Source organism: Scyliorhinus torazame, chromosome 31 (assembly GCF_047496885.1).
Source record: "Scyliorhinus torazame isolate Kashiwa2021f chromosome 31, sScyTor2.1, whole genome shotgun sequence".
In the NCBI taxonomy this organism is placed as follows: Eukaryota; Metazoa; Chordata; class Chondrichthyes; order Carcharhiniformes; family Scyliorhinidae; genus Scyliorhinus; species Scyliorhinus torazame.
The window spans coordinates 11,940,320-11,961,020 of NC_092737.1; the positions used below are offsets into that span (position 1 = coordinate 11,940,320).

At 51.5% G+C, this 20,701-nt stretch overlaps 1 protein-coding gene across 1 annotated transcript; it reads right to left on the reverse strand.

Annotated features, from left to right (window-relative positions):
- Window positions 1–529: 529 nt before the first annotated feature.
- LOC140404677 (uncharacterized) lies at window positions 530–20,123 on the reverse strand. Its single transcript, XM_072493334.1, has 6 exons — window positions 19,804–20,123; window positions 16,348–16,489; window positions 13,728–13,813; window positions 9,672–10,271; window positions 2,250–2,450; window positions 530–1,499 (listed from the first exon to the last, which is right to left on the reverse strand). The coding sequence occupies exons 1-6, from the start codon at window positions 19,847–19,849 to the stop codon at window positions 1,435–1,437; spliced, it is 1,140 nt and encodes a 379-aa protein (XP_072349435.1). The 5' UTR covers window positions 19,850–20,123; the 3' UTR covers window positions 530–1,434.
- Between the last annotated feature and the right edge of the window lie 578 nt (window positions 20,124–20,701).

The following is a 20,701-nucleotide window of genomic DNA, read 5'->3' on the forward strand; positions in this document are numbered from 1 at the left end:
TGACAGCGCCTCCTGTCTGTGAAAGTGAGTGTGTGACAGCGCCTCCTGTCTGTGACAGCAAGTGTGTGACAGCGCCTCCTGTCTGTGACAGTGTGTGACAGCGCCTCCTGTCTGTGACAGTGTGTGACAGCGCCTCCTGTCTGTGACAGTGTGTGACAGCGCCTCCTGTCTGTGAAAGTGAGTGTGTGACAGCGCCTCCTGTCTGTGACAGCGAGTGGTGACAGCGACTCCTGTCTGTGACAGCGAGTGGTGACAGCGCCTCCTGTCTGTGACAACGAGTGGTGACAGCGCCTCCTGTCTGTGAGAGCGAGTGTGTGACAGCGCTTCCTGTCTGTGATAGTGTGTGACAGCGCCTCCTGTCTGTGAAAGTGAGTGAGTGACAGCACCTCCTGTCTGTGACAGTGTGTGACAGCGCCTCCTGTCTGTGACAGTGTGTGACAGCGCCTCCTGTCTGTGAGAGCGAGCGTGTGACGGCGCCTCCTGTCTGTGACAGCGAGTGGTGACAGCGCCTCCTGTCTGTGACAGCGAGTGGTGACAGCGCCTCCTGTCTGTGACAGCAAGTGGTGACAGTGCCTCCGGTCTGTGAGAGCGAGCGTGTGACAGCGTCTCCTGTCTGTGAGAGCGAGTCTGTCCTGGTTAACCCTTCCCAATATTCCTTTAAATCCAATACAAGCACCCCTTAATCAGAGACCACCAATCCCGTCAGTTTCCAGGGATCTCTGACAATAAAAGTCGGCAACTAGTTCGGGATGTCAGTAATCACCTCACTGATTGGAGTCGGTTAACAGCTGGGATTGGCTCCCCCTCGCTCCAGAATCTAACCCAGCCCCTGGGACCCGTGGCATTTTTTCCGGTGAATTCTGTAAGCTTCCATTCTCGCTTTATCCCCAAGCTTCGACGAATAATTCAATGACTGCAAAAGAGTAGGCGCCAGCGTCTGCAGCTATTCCGCAAGGGGGTTCATCACCAGGGTGATAACTCCATGCGGTCTCGAGTGCATGGAGAGGAGCTCAGTGGGTGTAGGTTGTCAAAGTCTGTGAAAGGCCCAGAGCGTTCAGGTAAAAGTGCAACCATTAAGGTTCTAACATTGTGGAGAAAGGTTTGCGTTCAGCCATTCTGTCGTCTTCTAGATCTGCAAGCTTTAAGCATCTGTCCAGTCACGATGTTCGGCAGGGTGGGTGGGTGGCAGGGGGGGTGGGAATGCGGCTCCGGTAGGACAAAGTGAGAAGATGGGAAAAATATCTCGTCGAATGCGTGCGAGGGCAGTAAATGCCCGCCACCTCTCGCTCTGCAAAGACTTTCGTGGATCACTTTATTCTGAAACATTCCGGAATCCATTGAAGTTCCCGCGTTCTCCACGCCTTTCGTCACTTTGCCGCCGTACAGGCCTGCCTGCATGCTGAAAGGGTCCTCGACTTCCGAGACTTCCTCCGTTTAACATTCCTGCCTCGGCGTCCCTCCGCCCTGGAGATTGGAGTAGCACAGAAGGGTCACGGTACCTAATCAAAAAAAAAAAAGGGGGCTTGATGTTAAAAATCGGCAGTTTAATCCTTGGACTGCAGGCAGACCCCTCCCCCGAATATTGCAGAAAAGACGATTGTTTTACAGTCACCGTAATCAAGACTAGCTTTTTAATTCTAGATTTAATCAACAAATGAAATTTAATTTTCTGTAGCTATGGCGGGGATTTGAACTCAAATCTCAAGGATTATTATCCCAGTAATATAACCACTCAGCTAAAAAGCCCCTCACCCCCCAACAATGGCTGCATCCAGTACCCACCACATTCCACCATCTTCCAAATCAAGCTCCCTCGGGTTTGTCGCGTTGGGTACTCTGCTACACAGACGAACCAACACGGTTGCGGATGGTACAACTCAGTTTTATTACTAACAATAACAACATCTGTAAACTGGTTACTGTGGTTCGTTCATTACCCTCTAACCTGTGGACCTAGCCCTAACACTATCTTGGAGAAGCACTCAGCACTTGGTGAATGTCTGAGTGGCTTGCTGTGAGCTCTGTGCCCTGAGCTGTCTCCTGCTGGAATGAGTGGGAAGCGTTGTGTTCCCCGTTTTATAGTGTGTATGCTCTTGCCTGTGATTGGCTGTGATGTTGTGTGTGTATTGATTGGTCCGTTGATCTGTCCATCAGTGTGTATGTGTGTTTGCACCATGATGTTTATCTGAATATCATGACAGGGTTTATTTCATCTCCAGTCACAACCTGCCGACCCGTTCCCTCCCTACCTGAAGTGCGGTTCTGCCTGAAGACCGGTTTCCTTGGAGGAACGAGCCAGTACTCTCTCCAAACCGAAGTGACCCAGACGAAGGCGGTGGCAGCTGTGACAATTAGTGCCAGGAACAGGCCCACGTGCCACCTGGAACCACCTGAGGTCCATTCCGAGCGGCCGCTCACCTCCGGCCCCCTCTTCCTTGCTGTCGTGGAGCCTGTCAAAACACCAACGCGGGTGAATTTTTAATGAAACCTGTCGGGTACATTTCCATAATTAAAAGAGAAAAGGCTGCACCGGCTGGAAATCTGACACAGAAAGCTGGAAAATCCCAGCGGGTCTGCAGCACCCGGGGACAGAGAAAACGGAATTAACGTTTCGAGGTCGTGTGGCTTGTCTTCCGATACAACGTGCCCACGATGCCCGCCTTCGATCTCCCAGGGAAGCCTGACACAAACTGCAGGAACAAGCACCTCCTCTTCAGTGGATCAGCTCCGAAAGAGGGTGAAATGGACCCGGAACGGGAACTCTATTTTCTGTCACTCTCCACAGGCCCTCAGCCTAGATTTTCCGACTTTCATAGAACATACAATGCAGAAGGAGGCCATTCGGCCCATCGAGTCTGCACCGACCCACTTAAGCCCTCACATCCCCGTAACCCAATTACCCCCCCCCCTAACCTTTTTGGGCACTAAGGGCAATTTAGCACGGCCAAACCACCTGACCTGCACGTCTTTGGACTGTGGGAGGAAACCGGAGCACCCGGAGGAAACCCACGCAGACACGGGGAGAACGTGCAGACTCCGCACAGACAGTGACCCAAGTCGGGAATCGAGCCTGGGACCCTGCCGAGGTGAAGCCACAGTGCTAACCACTGTGCTACCGTGCCCTCCTCTAACCTAATAATAAAACCCATTGGTGTGAGGTAAGTACCATATTTTATTATTGTTATTTTTTAAAAAATTTAATTTAGTTGTTAGCCAGATCTTGGTAGAAAGTTAGAGGGATGGCAGGGAAGGGAGTGCAATGTTCCTCCTGCAGGATGTTTGAGGTGAGGGATGCCGTTAGTGTCCCTGCTGATTTTACCTGCAGGAAGTGCTGCCATCTCCAGATCCTCCAAGACCGACTTAGGGAACTGGAGCTGGAGTTGGAAGAACTTCGGATCATTCGGGAGGCAGAGGGGGGTCATAGATAGCAGCTTCAGGGAATTAGTTACACCAAAGATTGGAGATAGATGGGTAACTGTAAGAGGGACTGGGAAAAAGCAGTCAGTGCAGGGATCCCCTGCGGTCGTTCCCCTGAGAAACAAGTATACCGCTTTGGATACTTGTGGGGGGGGGGACTTACCAGGGGTAAGCCATGGGGTACGGGCCTCTGGCACGGAGTCTGTCCCTGTTGCTCAGAAGGGAAGGGGGGAGAGGAGCAGAGCATTAGTAATTGGGGACTCGATAGTCACGGGCACAGATAGGAGATTTTGTGGGAGCGTGAGAGACTCACGTTTGGTATGTTGCCTCCCAGGTGCAAGGGTACGTGATGTCTCGGATCGTGTTTTCCGGGTCCTTAAGGGGGAGGGGGAGCAGCCCCAAGTCGTGGTCCACATTGGCACTAACGACATAGGTAGGAAAGGGGACAAGGATGTCAGGCAGGCTTTCAGGGAGCTAGGATGGAAGCTCAGAACTAGAACAAACAGAGTTGTTATCTCTGGGTTGTTGCCCGTGCCACGTGATAGTGAGATGAGGAATAGGGAGAGAGAGCAATTAAACACGTGGCTACAGGGATGGTGCAGGCGGGAGGGATTCAGATTTCTGGATAACTGGGGCTCTTTCTGGGGAAGGTGGGACCTCTACAGACAGGATGGTCTACATCTGAACCTGAGGGGCACAAATATCCTGGGGGGGAGATTTGTTAGTGCTCTTTGGGGGGGTTTAAACTAATGCAGCAGGGGCATGGGAACCTGGATTGTAGCTTTAGGGTAAGGGAGAATGAGAGTATAGAGGTCAGGAGCACAGATTTGACGTCGCAGGAGGGGGCCAGTGTCCAGGTAGGTGGTTTGAAGTGTGTCTACTTCAATGCCAGGAGTATACGAAATAAGGTAGGGGAACTGGCAGCATGGGTTGGTACCTGGGACTTCGATGTTGTGGCCATTTCGGAGACATGGGTAGAGCAGGGACAGGAATGGTTGTTGCAGGTTCCGGGGTTTAGGTGTTTTAGTAAGCTCAGAGAAGGAGGCAAAAGAGGGGAGGTGTGGCGCTGCTAGTCAAGAGCAGTATTACGGTGGCGGAGAGGATGCTAGATGGGGACTCTTCTTCCGAGGTAGTATGGGCTGAAGTTAGAAACAGGAAAGGAGAGGTCACACTGTTGGGAGTCTTCTATAGGCCTCCAAATAGTTCTAGGGATGTAGAGGAAAGGATGGCGAAGATGATCCTGGATAAGAGCGAAAGTAACAGGGTAGTTATTATGGGAGACTTTAACTTTCCAAATATTGACTGGAAAAGATATAGTTCAAGTACATTAGATGGGTCGTTTTTTGTACAGTGTGTGCAGGAGGGTTTCCTGACACAATACGTTGACAGGCCAACAAGAGGCGAGGCCACGTTGGATTTGGTTTTGGGTAATGAACCAGGCCAGGTGTTGGATTTGGAGGTAGGAGAGCACTTTGGGGACAGTGACCACAATTCGGTGACGTTTACGTTAATGATGGAAAGGGATAAGTATACACCGCAGGGCAAGAGTTATAGCTGGGGGAAGGGCAATTATGATGCCATTAGACGTGACTTGGGGGGGATAAGGTGGAGAAGTAGGCTGCAAGTGTTGGGCACACTGGATAAGTGGAGCTTGTTCAAGGATCAGCTACTGCGTGTTCTTGATAAGTATGTACCGGTCAGGCAGGGAGGAAGGCGTCGAGCGAGGGAACCGTGGTTTACCAAAGAAGTGGAATCTCTTGTTAAGAGGAAAAAGGAGGCCTATGTGAAGATGAGGTGTGAAGTTTCAGTTGGGGCGATGGATAGTTACAAGGTAGTGAGGAAGGATCTAAAGAGAGAGCTAAGACGAGCAAGGAGGGGACATGAGAAATATTTGGCAGGTAGGATCAAGGAAAACCCAAAAGCTTTCTATAGGTATGTCAGGAATAAGCGAATGACTAGGGAAAGAGTAGGACCAGTCAAGGACAGGGATGGGAAGTTGTGTGTGGAGTCTGAAGAGATAGGTGAGATACTAACTGAATATTTTTCGTCAGTATTCACTCAGGAAAAAGATAATGTTGTGGAGGAGAATGCTGAGACCCAGGCTAATAGAATAGATGGCATTGAGGTACGTAGGGAAGAGGTGTTGGCAATTCTGGACAGGCTGAAAATAGATAAGTCCCCGGGTCCTGATGGGATTTATCCTAGGATTCTCTGGGAGGCCAGGGAAGATATTGCTGGACCTTTGGCTTTGATTTTTATGTCATCATTGGCTACAGGAATAGTGCCAGAGGACTGGAGGATAGCAAATGTGGTCCCTTTGTTCAAAAAGGGGAGCAGAGACAACCCCGGCAACTATAGACCGGTGAGCCTCACATCTGTAGTGGGTAAAGTCTTGGAGGGGATTATAAGAGACAAGATTTATAATCATCTAGATAGGAATAATATGATCAGGGATAGTCAGCATGGCTTTGTGAAGGGTAGGTCATGCCTCACAAACCTTATCGAGTTCTTTGAGAAGGTGACTGAACAGGTAGACGAGGGTAGAGCAGTTGATGTGGTGTATATGAATTTCAGCAAAGCATTTGATAAGGTTCCCCACGGTAGGCTATTGCGGAAAATACGGAGGCTGGGGATTGAGGGTGATTTAGAGATGTGGATCAGAAATTGGCTAGCTGAAAGAAGACAGAGGGTGGTGGTTAATGGGAAATGTTCAGAATGGAGTTTAGTTACAAGTGGAGTACCACAAGGATCTGTTCTGGGGCCGTTGCTGTTTGTCATTTTTATCAATGACCTAGAGGAAGGCGCAGAAGGGTGGGTGAGTAAATTTGCAGACGATACTAATGTCGGTGGTGTTGTCGATAGTGTGGAAGGATGTAGCAGGTTACAGAGGGATATAGATAAGCTGCAGAGCTGGGCTGAGAGGTGGCAAATGGAGTTTAATGTAGAGAAGTGTGAGGTGATTCACTTTGGAAGGAATAACAGGAATACGGAATATTTGGCTAATGGTAAAGTTCTTGGAAGTGAGGATGAGCAGAGGGATCTAGGTGTCCATGTACATAGATCCCTGAAAGTTGCCACACAGGTTGATAGGGTTGTGAAGAAGGCCTATGGAGTGTTGGCCTTTATTGGTAGAGGGATTGAGTTCCGGAGTCAGGAGGTCATGTTGCAGCTGTACAGAACTCTGGTACGGCCGCATTTGGAGTATTGCGTACAGTTCTGGTCACCGCATTATAGGAAGGACGTGGAGGCTTTGGAGCGGGTGCAGAGGAGATTTACCAGGATGTTGCCTGGTATGGAGGGAAAATCTTATGAGGAAAGGCTGATGGACTTGAGGTTGTTTTCGTTGGAGAGAAGAAGGTTAAGAGGAGACTTAATAGAGGCATACAAAATGATCAGGGGGTTGGATAGGGTGGACAGTGAGAGCCTTCTCCCGCGGATGGAAATGGCTGGCACGAGGGGACATAGCTTTAAACTGAGGGGTAATAGATATAGGACAGAGGTAGGTTCTTTACGCAAAGAGTGGTGAGGCCGTGGAATGCCTTACCTGCAACAGTAGTGAACTCGCCAACATTGAGGGCATTTCAAAGTTTATTGGATAAACATATGGATGATAATGGCATAGTGTAGGTTAGATGGCTTTTGTTTCGGTGCAACATCGTGGGCCGAAGGGCCTGTACTGCGCTGTATCGTTCTATGTTCTATGTTCTATGAAGTGATTCAATTCTTTGTGGAATACAGCGGAAGACAGGTTAAACAAAAAACGATGGGCAGAATTTGTTCCAGTGACATTAGAGGTCAGCAGCCAAATCTCATCGGCGAATAAGAATCAGAGACAAGGTGAGAATCTTCATTTTTTACACACAGCGCGTTGCTGTGGTCTGGAAGCTGCTGCCTGAAGAGTCGGCGGAAACACATTCAACAGGAACTTTCAAAAGGGGAACAGGAGAGATAGCTGGAGTGGAAACAACTTGCGAGGTGATTGAGGACGAACGAGAGGGAGAGGGACAGGGTCTAATTTGATGCTACTACAAAGAGCCAGCACAGATATGATGGAAGAAGAGCCTCCGTCTGCACTTTATCCAATATACACAGGAGCTGTTATTCTCTATAATATACACAGGGACTGTTATTCTGTATAATATACACAGGGGCTGTTATTCTCTATAATATACACAGAGACTGTTATTCTCTATAATATACACAGGGCTGTTATTCTCTATAATATACACACAGACTGTTATTCTCTATAATATACACAGAGACTGTTATTCTCTATAATATACACAGAGGCTGTTATTCTCTATAATATACACAGGAGCTGTTATTCTCTATAATATACACAGGGGCTGTTATTCTCTATAATATACACAGAGGCTGTTATTCTCTATAATATACACAGGGCTGTTATTCTCTATAATATACACAGGGCTGTTATTCTCTATAATATACACAGGGCTGTTATTCTCTATAATATACACAGGAGCTGTTATTCTCTATAATATACACAGAGACTGTTATTCTCTATAATATACACAGGAGCTGTTATTCTCTATAATATACACAGAGACTGTTATTCTCTATAATATACACAGGGACTGTTATTCTCTATAATATACACAGGGAATGTTGTTCTCTATAATATACACAGAGACTGTTATTCTCTATTAAAAACACAGGGACTGTTATTCTCTATAATATACACAGGGGCTGTTATTCTCTATAATATACACAGGGACTGTTATTCTCTTTAGATACACAGGGACTGCTATTCTCTATAAAATACACAGGGACTGTTATTCTCTATAATATACACGGGGACTGTTATTCTCTATAATATACACAGACTGTTATTCTCTATAATATACACGGGGACTGTTATTCTCTATAATATACACGGGGACTGTTATTCTATATAATATACACAGGGACTGCTATTCTCTATAAAATACACAGGGACTGTTATTCTCTATAATATACACGGGGACTGTTATTCTCTATAATATACACAGGGACTGTTATTCTCTATAATATACACAGAGACTGTTATTCTCTATAATATACACGGGGACTGTTATTCTCTATAATATACACAGACTGTTATTCTCCATAATATACACAGATACTGTTATTCTCTATAATATAAACAGAGACTGTTATTCTCTATAATATACACAGAGACTGTTATTCTCTATAATATACACGGGGACTGTTATTCTCTATAATATTCACAGACTGTTATTCTCCATAATATACACAGAGACTGTTATTCTCTATAATATACACGGGGACTGTTATTCTCTATAATATACACAGACTGTTATTCTCTATAATATACACGGGGACTGTTATTCTCTACAATATACACAGGGACTGCTATTCTCTATAAAATACACAGGGACTGTTATTCTCTATAATATACACGGGGACTGTTATTCTCTATAATATACACAGGGACTGTTATTCTCTACAATATACACAGAGGCTGTTATTCTCTATAATATACACAGGGGCTGTGTTATTCTCTATAATATACACAGGGACTGTTATTCTCTTTCATATACACAGGGACTGCTATTCTCTATAAAATACACAGGGACTGTTATTCTCTGTAATATACACGGGGACTGTTATTCTCTATAATATACACAGACTGTTATTCTCTATAATATACACGGGGACTGTTATTCTCTATAATATACACAGACTGTTATTCTCTATAATATACACAGACTGTTATTCTCTATAATATACACACAGACTGTTATTCTCTATAATATACACACAGACTGTTATTCTCTATAATATACACACAGACTGTTATTCTCTATAATATACACAGACTGTTATTCTCTATAATATACACAGGGACTGTTATTCTCTATAATATACACAGACTGTTATTCTCTATAATATACACAGACTGTTATTCTCTATAATATACACACAGACTGTTATTCTCTATAATATACACAGACTGTTATTCTCTATAATATACACAGACTGTTATTCTCTATAATATACACAGACTGTTATTCTCTATAATATACACAGGGACTGTTATTCTCTATAATATACACAGACTGTTATTCTCTATAATATACACAGACTGTTATTCTCTATAATATACACAGACTGTTATTCTCTATAATATACACAGGGACTGTTATTCTCTATAATATACACAGACTGTTATTCTCTATAATATACACAGACTGTTATTCTCTATAATATACACAGGAAAATTAGTGCCTTACTGGGGCTGTCGATGACTCCGACTGTTCTGGTTTCTTCCATCTCCTGTTCATTAAGAGGGGGCGTCATTGTTGAGGCTATGATATTCACAGGATGATGGCTTGTTCTGAGTGTGGTTTCTGCCCAGCTCTTTGTTGTATCGTCCTCATGTGGCAACTGGGCTGTGCTGGAAGGAGCAGCCGTTGTCTGAATGGTTGAGGGTCTCTCTTGTCCGTCTAGCCCTGTCCGAGCCGGGGCCGAGGTACCCGCCGTCTGGGATCCTCCGTATGTTTGGGCATGGGTTAGTGCAGTTGATGGGGGCAGCGTGGGACTCATTGTGTCTTCTCTCTGGCGCCCAGGCAGAGGTTGGGCAGCGGAACTGGATGTTTGGGGTGTTCCATGCCCTTGGGCATCGGTTGATGGGGGAGAAACTGGCACTGAGGGAAGGGATGTTCCACCGTCTTGCCCTGGCAGAGCTGTGGTGGTCAAAGTGGGCATTACAGGCCCTGGTGAAGGCGTCGACTCCCCGGGCGAGGATGTTGGGTGGGCCGTTCCTTTCCCTTTTCCTGTGCCCTGTTTTGACCCACTCTGGAAGTCCATCGAAGGAGTGTCCTGTGGAGCTCCTGAGAAAGGAATAAGGTGATGTTAACAACCCTGTTCATTTTCACATTTACACATTTGACGAACCCTTTCAAATCGAACCCTGTCAAACGCTGAAAGAGCGGCATTTCCACCAAACCAGACACTTGCCTTGCCTATAGGCTGATAATTGTCAATCACTCTAGCACAGAGTCCGTCGCTGGCTATTCGCTCTTGGCACTCGCGGGGTTAATGAGCCCCAACAAGGAGTCAAACTCTTCCATCCCGCCTCCCATTGCCACTATCGCTTGCCACAGGCCCTCTCCTTCGGGAAATGTAGGCCGGGATACTCCGCCGCCAGTCCGCCCCGCTCCCGCAGCGAGCGAGGACGCAGAATCTGGCCGCGCCATTCGTTGGCAGCGAGGTTCTCAACTCCCGCCGCTTGTCAATGGGGTTTGCCATTGAGGCCCCCGCCACGCCCCCGGGAAACCCACGGGCGGCGGGGTGCGCTGCCAACGGGACCAGAGGATTCCGCCACTGGCAAACACAGCGCTGTCAAGAAACACGCGACTGAGGGGCCCGAGAATCCAGCCCCATTCCTCAAATAAGATGGGGAACAAATAGACGATGAACCAACCCAATCTTTACAAATCTCATCGTGAGGAAATCATTGAGAATTCACTGAACTCAAAATCAGAACACAATGGATTTCATAACAAAACGCAGAGCACAATAGAACCTTTGTTTCCATCCTGGAATCCCGAGGCTCCAGCCTGAATCGCCAGGGGTCATGGGTTCAATTCCCACCACGGCAGCTGGTGGAACTTAAAACTCAATCAATAAAATCTGGAATCGAAAGCGAGTCTTAGTCATGGTCGACCATCACCGATCGTTTTTTTAAAAAAAAACATCTGGTTCACTAATGTCCTCGAGGGAAGGAAATCTGCCGTCCTTATCGGGTCTGGCCTACACATGACTCCAGACTCACAGCAATGTTGTCTTCACTGCCCCTCTGAAATGGCCCAGTGAGCATTTGGTTGCACTTTTTTTCAGATACATTAAAGTTACGCATGGACACTAGTTTCTAAATGTTTGTTAACAAGAACTTTAACATGTCAATCACAAAATCTCCACGCTTATGTTTAAAGTAGCCTCTGTGGTGCCTGATTCAATGCCGGGACTTAACTTACGTCATTTACCAGATTCACATGATCAAACACAGATTAACTGAACCATTGAACACAACTTAGAACATAGAACATAGAACAATACAGCGCAGTACAGGCCCTTCGGCCCACGATGTTGCACCGAAACAAAAGCCATCTAACCTACACTATACCATTATCATCCATATGTTTATCCAATAAACTTTTAAATGCCCTCAATGTTGGCGAGTTCACTACTGTAGCAGGTAAGGCATTCCACGGCCTCACTACTCTTTGCGTAAAGAACCTACCTCTGACCTCTGTCCTATATCTATTACCCCTCAGTTTAAAGTTATGTCCCCTCGTGCCAGCCATTTCCATCCGCGGGAGAAGGCTCTCACTGTCCACCCTATCCAACCCCCTAATCAGCCTTTTCAGAGTTAACCACAATGCTGTGTGGGTCTGGAGCCACATGTAGGCCAAACCACATAAGGATGGCAGATTTCATTCCCTAAAGGACATTCGTGAACCAGATGGGTTTTTACGACAATAGTTTCATAATCATCCAGAGTTTTATTGAATTCAGATTTCACCATCTGCTGGGGCGGGATTTGAACCCAGGTTCCCAGAGCATTACCCTGGGTCTCTGAATTACTAGTCCAATGACAATATCACCAAGTCACTGTCTCCCTACGTGCTACAGTCAAAGTGTGATGGAATTTTGAGAGAAGAAAACTTATCTTTTTAAGGTACGTTTTTGTTTGTAAGATTAAAATATTAACTTGCTTTGAACCTGTGGTATGCGGTAAGTTTGCTGATTTTGCTGTTTGTGCCGAATGCGATCTTTGGGCTAATTGTCACGGAATCCTTACAGTGCAGATGGAGGCCATTCGGCCCATCGAGTCTGCACCGACCCCCTGAAAGAGCACCCCCACCTCGGCCCACTCCCCTCCCCCTATCCCCACAATCCCATAACCCCACCAAATCTGCACATCCCCGGGCCCTAAAGGGCAATTTAGCACAGCCAATCTACCTAACAGCACGTCATTCAGGGCTTGTGGGAGGAAACTGGAGCACCCGGAGGAAACCCGCGCAGACACGGAGGGAGAGCGAGTGGAGTCCGCACAGACAGTCACCCGGGTCCGGAATCGAACCCGGGTCCCTGGTGCTGTGAGGCAACAGTGCTAACTGCTGCACCGCCGTTCCTGACACTCAGTAACAGACACTGCTACGCCACAGCGGAAGCGTTCACCTATCAAAACAGGATGTTAACCCACAATTATCTTTTTGATCTCTCGCTTGTCTTCTCTGTCTTGCCAAAGGCTACGATGGTGAGAATGTTCTCACGTCAGTAAGCGAAAAGGTGACCTGCATTTTCCAAAACAATGTCAAATCTCTTCAGGTACTTGGATAGTACGAAGATTGCGTCATCATTTGGATTAAGGCTGGGAGCTGTCTATCTTTACTGATAAGGTGCCTTTTGTTGTGCTATGTACTCTGGGATAACACAGGCCGCAACTCGCTGCAGCTCTGACCAAAAGATACTCCAAACTTTGAGGTAAGTTCACTGTGATTTATTGAACCATTAGCACAGTTCTCTATGAGTTCGACTCTCCTGCTAATCTTGCTCCAGTAACTCAGTCTAACTAACCAGTCTGCTCTAAGCCACGTGGTGGGTGTGATGCTTCGGATCTGCCCCTGTCCTACTCTCTAAGTGTCGCCTGTGGAAAGAGACAGAGCGTGTGTGCCCTGTCCTTATATATGGGTTGCGTAATGCCCCCTTGTGGTAATCTCACCTCTGGGTGTCTTGACTGCCCATTGGTCGTGTCTATGTGGTCATTAGCTGTATGTCTGCATGTCATGAGTGCTCCCTCTAGTGTTTACTTAGTCGTAGTGTATTTACATTAACCCCTTGTGTATTTACAGTGATGCATATCACCACACACCTCAGTCCTGAGTGTCTGACCCCTTGTTCTGGACCCTCCAGCCGAGGGAACCAGCCACTCTGTGCCTGCCGAGCTCTTCACGGTTGTTACTTAAATGTCAATAAACTGCAGAAGGTGTTGGCCCGCATCCTACTCAGTCTCCCCTCAAAGGCCTACCCCATCGCGCAGGAGTAGCCAGGCCTCCTAGGCAGCCAAGGCCCCAGTGCCTGCCGCTCATCCAAGCGACCGACGGCGAACCACGCAATGAGGGGACAGCTCGAACATGTGTAGACATCCACAACCCCACGGTGCTATCAAAATGCAAGACTTTCTTGACGAAATGTGTTTGCGACCCTAACCCCATCACCACGTCAAGAGGGATCCTGCCCACCGAGAGCTCTGTTCCGCTGACCAGGACTAAGAGTCTTACCTGCAGATCTGGCATCAACGGCCTTCTTCATTTCCTGCGCCTTGCTGGGCAACAAACAGACTGTAGAATTGTCGACCATTGTAAATCTGTGATGTGGAAACAGAGGGAAATGCATCAAACTGGATCAAAGATCGATTAACATGGCTGCGACCAACAGGGTAATCTGACGGAGGAGTTTCAAATTGTTTGAAAGCATTGAGTCAGACAGAGAAAAATCTTCTGGTTGGGATAATCCAGTGTTGCAGTGACAGACCCATCCCCACCAGTACTGTACCCCAGTGTTATACAGTGACAGACCCATCCCCACCAGTACTGTACCCCAGTGTTATACAGTGACAGACCCGTCCCCACCAGTACTGTACCCCAGTATTATACAGTGACAGACCCGTCCCCACCAGTACTGTACCCCAGTGTTATACAGTGACAGACCCATCCCCGCCAGTACTGTACCCCAGTGTTATACAGTGACAGACCCGGCCCCACCAGTACTGTACCCCAGTGTTATACAGTGACAGACCCCTCCCCACCAGTACTGTACCCCAGTGTTATACAGTGACAGACCCGGCCCCACCAGTACTGTACCCCAGTGTTATACAGTGACAGACCCGTCCCCACCAGTACTGTACCCCAGTGTTATACAGTGACAGACCCATCCCCGCCAGTACTGTACCCCAGTGTTATACAGTGACAGACCCGTCCCCACCAGTACTGTACCCCAGTGTTATACAGTGACAGACCCGGCCCCACCAGTACTGTACCCCAGTGTTATACAGTGACAGACCCGTCCGCACCAGTACTGTACCCCAGTGTTATACAGTGACAGACCCGTCCCCACCAGTCCTGTACCCCAGTATTATACAGTGACAGACCCGTCCCCACCAGTACTGTACCCTAGTGTTATACAGTGACAGACCCGTCCCCACCAGTACTGTACCCCAGTATTATACAGTGACAGACCCGTCCCCACCAGTACTGTACCCCAGTGTTATACAGTGACAGACCCGGCCCCACCAGTACTGTACCCCAGTGTTATACAGTGACAGACCCGTCCCCACCAGTACTGTACCCCAGTGCTATACAGTGACAGACCCATCCCCGCCAGTACTGTACCCCAGTGTTATACAGTGACAGACCCGTCCCCACCAGTACTGTACCCCAGTGTTATACAGTGACAGACCCGGCCCCACCAGTACTGTACCCCAGTGTTATACAGTGACAGACCCGTCCCCACCAGTACTGTACCCCAGTGTTATACAGTGACAGACCCGTCCCCACCAGTACAGTACCCCAGTGTTATACAGTGACAGACCCGTCCCCACCAGTACTGTACCCCAGTGTTATACAGTGACAGACCCGTCCCCACCAGTACTGTATCCCAGTGTTATACAGCGACAGACCTGTCCCCACCAGTACTGTACCCCAGTGTTATACAGTGACAGACCCGTCCCCACCAGTACTGTATCCCAGTGTTATACAGTGACAGACCCGTCCCCACCAGTACTGTATCCCAGTATTATACAGTGACAGACCCGTCCCCATCAGTACTGTACCCCAGTATTATACAGTGACAGACCTGTCCCCACCAGTACTGTACCCCTGTGTTATACAGTGACAGACCCGTCCCCACCAGTACTGTACCCCAGTGTTATACAGTGACAGACCCCTCCCCACCAGTACTGTACCCCAGTATTATACAGTGACAGACCCGTCCCCACCAGTACTGTACCCCAGTATTATACAGTGACAGACCCGGCCCCACCAGTACTGTACCCCAGTGTTATACAGTGACAGACCCGTCCCCACCAGTACTGTACCCCAGTGTTATACAGTGACAGACCCATCCCCGCCAGTACTGTACCCCAGTGTTATACAGTGACAGATCCGTCCCCACCAGTACTGCACCCCAGTGTTATACAGTGACAGACCCGTCCCCACCAGTACTGTACCCCAGTGTTATACAGTGAACGACCCGTCCCCACCAGTACTGTACCCCAGTGTTATACAGTGACAGACCCGTCCCCTCCAGTACTGTACCCCAGTGTTATACAGTGAACGACCCGTCCCCACCAGTACTGTACCCCAGTGTTATACAGTGACAGACCCGTCCCCTCCAGTACTGTACCCCAGTGTTACACAGTGACAGACCCGTCCCCACCAGTACTGTACCCCAGTGTTATACAGTGACAGATCCGTCCCCACCAGTACTGCACCCCAGTGTTATACAGTGAACGACCCGTCCCCACCAGTACTGCACCCCAGTGTTGTACAGTGACAGACCCGTCCCCACCAGTACTGCACCCCAGTGTTATACAGTGAACGACCCGTCCCCACCAGTACTGTACCCCAGTGTTGTACAGTGACAGACCCGTCCCCACCAGTACTGTACCCCAGTGTTATACAGTGACAGACCCGTCCCCACCAGTACTGCACCCCAGTGTTATACAGCGACAGACCCGTCCCCACCAGTACTGTACCCCAGTGTTATACAGTGACAGACCCGTCCCCACCAGTACTGTACCCCAGTGTTATACAGTGACAGACCCGTCCCCACCAGTACTGCACCCCAGTGTTATACAGCGACAGATCCGTCCCCACCAGTACTGTACCCCAGTGTACTTACATTAAATACTGGGGACAACGTCCTTGTCCTGGTAAGAGTGTATAACTCTTGATGTAAGCATACTTTTCCTGTGCTAATTGTTGCTTCAGAATAGGAATGCAACAGGTTACCCCCGTGCGTCCTGAGATTCTGCCACTGAAAGCTGTGAAATGGAACACATAGAGACATCGCTGTTGTTGATCAGTATGCACAGTGAGAGGCCGAGACAGTCTGTGATTACCGCAGATATCTGTCCTGGCAATATCTCCGAGAGCTTTGTTTACTCGGAGTGCTCTCGATCCCTGGTCACTTGTTTACCCTGATGTTGGACATCTGGCCAAGATGCAGAAGAGATTTTTTTGCTCTGGCTAATAAAACCCCTCCCCATTTTCTGGGATCCCTACTCTGGAATGGAAATTCGGCTGCAGTAGGAAGCACCCCCCCCCCGCACATCCGACTCTTCGCAAGACAAGGCCAGGGGCTGGACTGTCATTTTTTAATATCTTTCATTTCCTGATTGGGGGGTGCGGGTTTGGGGATGTCGCGTGAGCAGACGGGACGGAGGTGTAAACTGAGGGGGGAGAGGGAGGTGAGAGGAGAAGGGAGGAGGGAGTTGGGGAGGGTGGGGTCAGGGAGGGGGGGGGGTCAGTGAGGGGGGGCAGTGAGGGGGGGTCAGTGAGGGGGGGGACAGTGAGGGGGGGACAGTGAGGGGGGGACAGTGAGGGGGGAGACAGTGAGGGGGGGGGACAGTGAGGGGGGGACAGTGAGGGGGGGGCAGTGAGGGGGGGGCAGTGAGGGGGGGGGCAGTGAGGGGGGGACAGTGAGGGGGGACAGTGAGGGGGGACAGTGAGGGGGGGACAGTGAGGGGGGGACAGTGAGGGGGGGGACAGTGAGGGGGGGGACAGTGAGGGGGGAGACAGTGAGGGGTGCAGTGAGGGGGGGGACAGTGAGGGGGGGGCAGTGAGGGGGGGAAGACAGTGAGGGGGGAGACAGTGAGGGGGGACAGTGAGGGGGGGACAGTGAGGGGGGGCAGTGAGGGGGGGACAGTGAGGGGGGGACAGTGAGGGGGGAGACAGTGAGGGGGGGGCAGTGAGGGGGGGAAGACAGTGAGGGGGGAGACAGTGAGGGGGGACAGTGAGGGGGGGACAGTGAGGGGGGGGCAGTGAGGGGGGGGACAGTGGGGGGGGGCAATGAGGGGGGGGGACAGTGAAGGGGGGGACAGTGAAGGGGGGGACAGTGAGGGGGGGATAGTGAGGGGGGGGGACAGTGAGGGGGGGACAGTGAGGGGGGGGAGACAGTGAGGGGGGGGGACAGTGAGGGGGGGGAGACAGTGAGGGGGGGACAGTGAGGGGGGAGACAGTGAGGGGGGGGGACAGTGAGGGGGGGAGACAGTGAGGGGGGGACAGTGAGGGGGCAGTGAGGGGGGGGACAGTGAGGGGGGAGACAGTGAGGGGGGAGACAGTGAGGGGGGGCAGTGAGGGGGGGACAGTGAGGGGGGGACAGTGAGGGGGGGACAGTGAGGGGGCAGTGAGGGGGGACAGTGAGGGGGGGACAGTGAGGGGGGCAGTGAGGGGGGGGACAGTGAGGGGGGGCAGTGAGGGGGGGACAGTGAGGGGGGGACAGTGAGGGGGGGACAGAGAGGGGGGGCAATGAGGGGGGGGCAGTGAGGGGGGGACAGTGAGGGGGGGACAGTGAGGGGGGCAGTGAGGGGGGGCAGTGAGGGGGGGATGGGGCAGTGAGGGGGGGCAGTGAGGGGGGCAGTGAGGGGGGGACAGTGAGGGGGGCAATGAGGGGGGGCAATGAGGGGGGGACAGTGAGGGGGGCAGTGAGGGGGGGACAGTGAGGGGGGCAGTGAGGGGGGGGATGGGGCAGTGAGGGGGGGGGATGGGGCAGTGAGGGGGGGACAGTGAGGGGGGCGCAGTGTGGGGGGGCAGTGAGGGGGGGGCAGTGAGGGGGGGATGGGACAGTGAGAGGGGGGTATGGGACAGTGAGGGGGGGGTATGGGACAGTGAGGGGGGGGATGGGACAGTGAGAGGGGGGTATGGGACAGTGAGGGGGGGGGGATGGGGCAGTGAGGGGGGGACAGTGAGGGGGGCGCAGTGTGGGGGGGGCAGTGAGGGGGGGCAGTGAGGGGGGGATGGGACAGTGAGAGGGGGGTATGGGACAGTGAGGGGGGGACAGTGAGGGGGGCGCAGTGTGGGGGGGCAGTGAGGGGGGGACAGTGAGGGGGGCGCAGTGAGGGGGGGCAGTGAGGGGGGGCAGTGAGGGGGGGCAGTGAGGGGGGGCAGTGAGGGGGGGCAGTGAGGGGGGGCAGTGAGGGGGGGGCAGTGAGGGGGGGGACAGTGAGGGGGGGCAGTGAGGGGGGGACAGTGAGGGGGGCAGTGAGGGGGGGACAGTGAGGGGGGGCAGTGAGGGGGGGACAGTGAGGGGGGCAATGAGGGGGGGCAATGAGGGGGGCAGTGAGGGGGGGACAGTGAGGGGGGCGCAGTGTGGGGGGGGCAGTGAGGGGGGGCAGTGAGGGGGGGCAGTGAGGGGGGGCAGTGAGGGGGGGCAGTGAGGGGGGCGTGTGGGGGGCGCAGTGTGGGGGGGGGCAGTGAGGGGGGGATGGGGCAGTGAGGGGGGGATGGGGCAGTGAGGGGGGGGACAGTGAGGGGGGGCGCAGTGTGGGGGGGGCAGTGAGGGGGGCAGTGAGGGGGGGGGAGTGGGGGGGTGGGCAGTGAGGGGGGCAGTGAGGGGGGGCAGTGAGGGGGGATGGGCAGTGAGGGGGGGGATGAGGGGGACAGTGAGGGGCAGGAGGGGGGGGCAGTGAGGGGGGGATGGGGGCAGTGAGGGGGGGACAGTGTGGGGGGGGCAGTGAGGGGGGTGCAGTGAGGGGGGGACAGTGAGGGGGGCAGTGAGGGGGGGGACAGGTGAGGGGGCAGTGAGGGGGGGACAGTGAGGGGGGCAGTGAGGGGGGATGGGGCAGTGAGGGGGGGACAGTGAGGGGGGCGCAGTGTGGGGGGGCAGTGAGGGGGGGGGCAGTGAGGGGGGTATGGGACAGTGAGGGGGGGATGGGGCAATGAGGTGTAACCGTTGCAGTAAATGGCTGTGAAAAGCTCACAGACTGAAAAACGCACCAATTGTTCTCCCATTAGCTGTCTCAGTGTCCCTGAGACGCCCCCTCCCCCTCCCAAAATCCCCACTAACCTCCCCCGCCCACCCCACACCCCAGGGGACCCCTGAGTCCCTGACCCTTTCTTGGACGTTGACCCAAGAACCAATATTTTTTCTCTCTCTCTCTCTCTCTCCCTCTCAACAGATCAAGTCCAGGTCACCCCCTCCAGCAGTCTCCTGCATCACTCACTCACTCCCTCTCTCTGCACCCACCGCCTCTACCTACGCGACACCGTGCCTGAGCCCCCAGAGAGAGAGAGAGAGAGAGAGAACGAGGAGAGAGGGAGATAGAGAGAGACAATAAATGCTTCAGGGGGAACTTACCCGGGACACAGGACATCAGGAGCACTAAGAAATGATAAAGTGCCATTCTTTCACAAGTCAAAACGTCTGTCGTGTTTGGCTGCGACTTTGCAAAGTGAGGACAATCGAACGCACCACTCCGGCGGACAGCGAGAGAGCAGCTACTGAGTGAACTTCGACACTGCAAGTTTTCTACTTCGAATAGGAAACCGAACACAGTGCACTCAATTGCATCATCGACAGAATGAACAAACTCTGCTGTGGGGGTTTCCGCTGTTCAGTCGGCTTAGCTATGAATCTCTGTAAAACAAATAAGGTCGGCTTTGAGCAGCCAAACCCTACCCCGCCCCTGGGGGACGTTCAGGGATTTCCAAGAACCTTTTCCCCCCCTCACAGTCCTGTGACCGACTTTCATTTTAGTTGTTTTCAGCGGCTCGAGAACTTTCTTTGAACCTTTTGAGGGTGGGATACAGAGTAAGGCTCTCTGATTGCGCCGAGGGGGGTGGCAGCTCAGAGGGTGGAGGCACGGGACGGCGCCAGGCACAGAAAGAGGCCATTCAGGCTCCCCTGTGCCCGCCAGCTCCCTCCTCTGTAAGGGCCTCGTGCTTCCCGCTCAAACCGGCGCTTCCTGCCGGAGGGTACAGAGATTGGGAGGGATGTAGGGTCTGGAGGAGGTTACAGAGATAGGGAGGGTTGTAGGGGCTGGAGGAGGTTACAGAGATAGGGAGGGATGTAGGGGCTGGAGGAGGTTACAGAGATTGGGAGGGATGTAGGGGCTGGAGGAGGTTACAGAGATAGGGAGGGTTGTAGGGGCTGGAGGAGGTTACAGAGATAGGGAGGGATGTAGGGGCTGGAGGAGGTTACAGAGATTGGGAGGGATGTAGGGGCTGGAGGAGGTTACAGAGATTGGGAGGGATGT

Coding starts and splice junctions, on each gene's coding strand:
- LOC140404677 (XM_072493334.1), bottom strand. CDS start 19,849: ATGGCACTTTATCATTTCTTAGTGCTCCTGATGTCCTGTGTCCCGG. Junction 13,814..16,347: donor CGTTGTCCCCAGTATTTAAT/GTAAGTACACTG, acceptor TCCACATCACAG/ATTTACAATGGTCGACAATT. Junction 1,500..2,249: donor CAGGCAGAACCGCACTTCAG/GTAGGGAGGGAA, acceptor TTTTTTGATTAG/GTACCGTGACCCTTCTGTGC.